The sequence below is a fragment of the Microtus ochrogaster genome, linkage group LG2 (genome assembly GCF_000317375.1).
Source record: "Microtus ochrogaster isolate Prairie Vole_2 linkage group LG2, MicOch1.0, whole genome shotgun sequence".
In the NCBI taxonomy this organism is placed as follows: domain Eukaryota; kingdom Metazoa; phylum Chordata; class Mammalia; order Rodentia; family Cricetidae; genus Microtus; species Microtus ochrogaster.
In genome coordinates this window covers 44,643,694-44,649,213 of record NC_022028.1, presented here as the reverse complement: position 1 = coordinate 44,649,213, position 5,520 = coordinate 44,643,694, and the positions used below count along the sequence as shown (strand labels likewise).

The 5,520-nt window shown below is 34.7% G+C and overlaps 1 protein-coding gene across 1 annotated transcript in view; it reads right to left on the bottom strand.

Annotated features, from left to right (window-relative positions):
- Pcdh15 (protocadherin related 15) overlaps positions 1–5,520 on the bottom strand; it is a 1,155,509-nt gene that overhangs the window by 318,926 nt on the left and 831,063 nt on the right. Inside the window, exon 8 of the mRNA XM_026785470.1 lies at positions 423–578. Within this exon, the coding sequence (XP_026641271.1) occupies positions 423–578 (156 nt within the window). The remainder of the gene's footprint in view (positions 1–422; positions 579–5,520) is intronic.

The following is a 5,520-nucleotide window of genomic DNA, read 5'->3' as shown; positions in this document are numbered from 1 at the left end:
TTGTCTATGGAGTGAGAATATTTTAAAACAACAAAATTAAAATATTAATAATAATAATAAACATTAGTCAATAACTCTACATAGTTTCACAAAAATAATTTCTTCTGATGCCTAGTGAGATCATTTCATAAATCTGAAGACATTTTGCCCAATGCTTTTCAATAAACATAAATGTCAGTAGCATGCTTTGAATTTTCTCAAGATCTCCTTTCAATATATTTTATAATAAAAAAAATAGTCATTTTCATTTTTCTATGGCAACATGAATTTCTGGAATGCTATTATAAGCTACTAGCATTTTTATAAGTTTTAGTTCTTACAGTACACTCTTATTACTTCTAGTTCATGTTGGTCATTATTATAATGGAATCACACAGTTTTATATCATAAGCTAACACATACATCAACACAAGGGCACAGACCTCATTCACTGTGGCATAGTAGCTTTCGTGCTTGAATGTGGGTGAGTTGTCATTCCTGTCCCGCACCACAATGCGTACTTCGTGATAGATAACTGTGCCAACCTTCTTGTTGACACACTGGACTTGCACCACGATGGAGTGTATGTTCATTGGTGGCTGCAGGAAGAAATTACATCTTTTTAAACACAGTTTTGGTCAGGGTCTGAGCAATGAAAACACACGACCAATTCAATTACTTTTTCTCTTTGCACTATGACAGACTTGGAAAAAAAAAACAGTGTTGCCCTGGTTTAAAAGAGAAGATAGTTGAGATTATTCCATTGTTTAATTTCATATCTAAGCATATAAGGTTTCAAGTACTACTATCATCATAGAATTTTGCTGATGAAAATAACCAAAGATCAATACTGAGATTTGCTGGGCAAAATTTATTTTCTTTATAAAGTCTGAAAAAGTAATCACATTAACTTTATTATTTTTCTAACAAAATATCAACAAACTTCTGAGGTATGAGAGATATTATAACAGTTTTTCATTTGTTCACTATGGGGACAATATTGATAAAATTAATATGAGAAAGAAGAACAACTCACAAACCAAGCAAATTGAAACTGCACATGTAAACCCATATATATTGTCTATCCTTCATCTCTTCTATATGCACCACTTTCTATCGTATCAGGCTCGTCGACTTTGCCCTCTATTTTGTCAGAATAATCCTTAGGGAGCTCTCTCATCTTAAATACTATTTCCACCATGCCTCATCTTTCCAACTTCTACTATTAATTTTTTGTTTACTGTACTTCTCATTCCCAACTTTGTGTATTATGTGTTTTATATGATTGTTTCAATCTGTGACCCTTGATGAGACTGTAAGCCCCCTCCAATCATGAGGTACTATTCTAGAACACTAGTTATACCCTCCACCTCACAGCTGACCTATGCCTGGGACCAATGAATAAAGGCTGTCAGAGCTAAACCACCTCCTTTCTCACGCTGTCTCCAGAGATACTGTCTGAATGACCAAGAGAACGTTTACTACATCTCCAGTGCTTACCTGCTTAACTCTGACCGTGGGATTCCAATAATGTTAAGGGGATGTTACTACTGATGTCATAAACGTTCACCCATATCTGGGAACTTATTATGAACAGTTATCAGACATAAACTATCTTCCAGTCACTAAACATTGAATTCCCAAAACCTTAAGCTTTTATTCTATATTTATGGTACATTCAACGTTATCTTTTTTCATGTTTTAGAAGTCCATAATGAACAATTTATTATTCATCCATTTGCCATGTGCCATAGATCCCTGTAACACCTTTTTCTGTCCGTCTGTAGGGCTGGTTTCACTGGCCATCCTCTTCCTCATTCTTGACCATGTGCCCCATGTCTGACAACTTCCTAAGGAGATCACTATTGTACACAAATCAGAAAACTACATTTACTTTATAATATGAGCACATCTATGCTGATCAAAAGTAATATGCTGAATCTATCCACAAAAATAAAGTAAATGAAATCTATACAATATAAAGTAATAATTTTGGATTATCTGACAAGCTACTTAAACTAATTGGTTGACAAGTTAATGATGTCTGCGACTGAGGAAAGTGCCATGTAAATAACTACATGCCACACATGGAGACGAGAAGAATGCTGTAGCAAATATGTTTAAACTGCAGCAAAATATTATTTGCCTCTTAGAAGGGTCTTTATTGAAAACAAAGACAAGGAGAACAGAACTGGTAAATGGCAGCCTTCTTAAAATTAGCTGTGACACCATTCTGTATTGTGATGTCACTCTGGCATCAACGTGAACAGTGAAGTCGTGTTTATAGAATGTCCGAGTGACACAAAAATCACAGGAGCAAATAATAAGCACCATGACTAAGAATAAAATTGTCTCATTTACCATAAGTGATGTTGCAGTTTTGCAGTAACACATGTAAGCCCCCAAATTTGTATAAGCAAAAATCACCTAAATACTGTAAGTGACTACAGACATTAATATGAGCACATACTGATGAAAGAAGATAGCTAAGAGCTACAATTACATGCCAAAAGCAGAGGTTGTAACACTAATGTAAACCCTATAATAATTATTAATAGCAGAATCATAAGAACTTGAGATAGTAGATTCTATTTTATAGGTGAGCAGGGAATAGAGCAAGTACATTTTGAGAAAATATGGCAACTTTCAGAAGTAAGAAAAGACAAAAAGGTTGCCAGTCTAAAGAGTTTTATAAGAGGGCTTCTTAATAAAACATCATCAAATGCAACAGAGAAGCCTACCATCAAACTCACACTGAACACTTTCAAACTTCAACAAAAGACCAGTTTTAAAGGACTGGGTTGTAGAGGAAGAATCCCTGAAAGAACTTAAAGAACCCCTGTGTCTTTATTTCCAGCCTTAAACAGATGCTTTAATGGGCTAGTAGAGAAGACTCTGTTCCTTTTAATTGTAAAAATAAAAATACTGGAGTAAGTATGCCCACTGTTATTCGTGGCAAACTGTTGGAAGACAATCAGGTGGGTTCTATTTGTCTGGCATCATTCTTCTTCTAAATATTTCAAGAGACATATGAAACCACCTATCTTCACTTGCAGTTTTACATGGGACAGTAGCTCTGGGACAGAAAGATCACAGATTTTCAAAGGGATTTAAATGCAGTGTATGTGAAGTACCTCCCTCAGTCCAGCTGATTACCCGTAAATTAGATATAAACAAATCACCTGGAATTGCTGTCATTCGCAACTTCAACTCCCCATGCAATGCTTAGTGGCATGGATAAACTTAGTAGGCAATAAATTCCAACCACCGTGGATTACGCTGAAGTGAAGAATTCCCTACGGCTAATATTTAAGGCACAGAGTAATTTTGTATTGAAATAAATTCTATTCTCCTGTACAGAAAACTCATAAATACATCAAGTATAGTCGCACTGAGTTGATTAATCAGAGTTTAGGGACACTGTACTGCTTGCGGCAGTGTTGGAGAGTTAGGGACCCTGTAATGCTTACAGAAGGGTTAGGGGAATTTTGGCTCAGCTTTCACAGCTACTGGCAAAAGTTAGCCATAGGAATTCTTTGATAATCTTTCTTCCATACTGAATTCTCTTTCCTTGCTCTATTAGTGAAACAAATAATGCTGTATATAAACTGTGATGGATGTATATTTAAAATAATCACATTCATATACACCTGAATTTACAAATGAAACCATTATGGAGTATTTCAAAACCATATCTGTATGTCTGTGTTTTAGCGCACCTGTGTAGCAGGAATGAAATGAATCACCCAGTTTATGAAGTTTATCTATGGAAAGTAGTATTGGGAGGATGACGTAAAGAAGAACCATTGCAAAGTGTGAAGGATTTTGTAATTTAAGAAGATGGGAAATGAGTCACTTAATATAACATGCACAAAAGAAGTCACTGATGCCAGCACTGTGGATTGTAACCCTCCTCTGTGGTAGAAAAGGAAGTTACTATTTTTAGAAACTATTACTTGAAGATGAATGGCTTGAAGTTTCATTGCTTAAATGAAAATAATTTTTTTTTTTGCAAACCTGTAAGACTTGATTTTATTTTTCATAGCGTACTAAGAAGTGTGTCAAATTCTTACAGGAATGAATGGTTTTGTCATGTCCCCTTACCTTTGCCTGTGGATTTACTTACTTCATCAGCAGAATGAAGAATTATTGGTGTTTTACATAAAAAGGGAAATAATAAAATGTGTTTTAGAAATATATATTTCACATTTCTGAGGCCTGAGGCCTGGTCTTAGGCCACACACATTGTAGGCAAGCAGTCTACCACTGGGCTATATAGTTCAGCCCTGAAAATTATTTGCAAATGAAGAAATAGAGGAAATGACTGCTTAATGTTGTCTACTTCAAAAATTGAATTTAATAAATAATGATATATTATAGGAGTTATTTAATAAATAAAATGCCAATTTGAAAAACCATAAAAATTGATAGATATTTCATAGTTTTTAATAGTATTATATATGCCAAATTCTAGATTGATTAAAATTAATATGATTTAACCTTTGGATACTAAGGAATAGTCTTGTAAAATTTATACCAAATAGGTGCAAGTAAGTCATAATGAAGATAAAACAGACTGGTAAAGATTATGAAGTATAGAATATGTAATTACATACCAGTATCAGATTTCTATTTATATAGCATTTCTGGATCTGTGCCTTGTTACTTGGTGAGAACTCATCCCTTGTATCACAAACATGGTAGTAAAATAAAAAAAGAAGAGATGAATTTGGGATGGAAACAAGAAGAACTTCGAGTTGAGAGGAGGGAGTAAAAATGGCTAGCTGATCTCTATGGAAAGTCTGCCAGTTTTCTGAAGAGGATCAAATGCAAAGGAATGGATTGAGGGAGAGGAACTTAGGCGGAGGACTAAGAGGAGAGGCTATAGAGAAAATGTTGGTTGAGATATAAAAACAAAAATAGGTAAATAAACAAAAGTTGAAAAAATGGAGAGTTTCTATGTTCAAGATAAAGTGTTTACAAAGATGAATTTCTCAAAGAATTTAAAAGATTTTCAATCAACTTTAGCATCTATTTAAGTTGATGGTTGAGAGAAGAGTGAGGTTGTCCTGGGTTCCAAATGAGAGGAAAGAATACTGACAAACAACTGATTCTGATGGATGTAGTTGCAAACCTAATCAGCGATTTGGCCATTCATCACAGCTGGCCCAGAATGGATAAAACCCTGGTGCAACTCTGAAGTTCAGAAAACAGGAAGCATTGGGTTCTCAGGTCATCACTGAAGTTCGGGACACAGAACGTCCTGGGCTCTCTTTGGTCATCACTGTCTCTGACCAAGGGCTTGCAATCTTTGCAACGAGTTTTGAGATACATATTGTGTGACTGGAACAGATCCAGGTGTCTTTTAGTAATCTGTTGATTATGTAGCAACAGTGATCATTTCATTTTTTATAGTGATTAGGGAATACTGACTGGTCTTATATTTCGGTCTTTCAAAGACTCTTGAATTTCTTAATATATATACTGATTTTTATTTCTGACTTGTGATTTTATAGTTTCTCCTGTTTAAGAAGCAAAAAC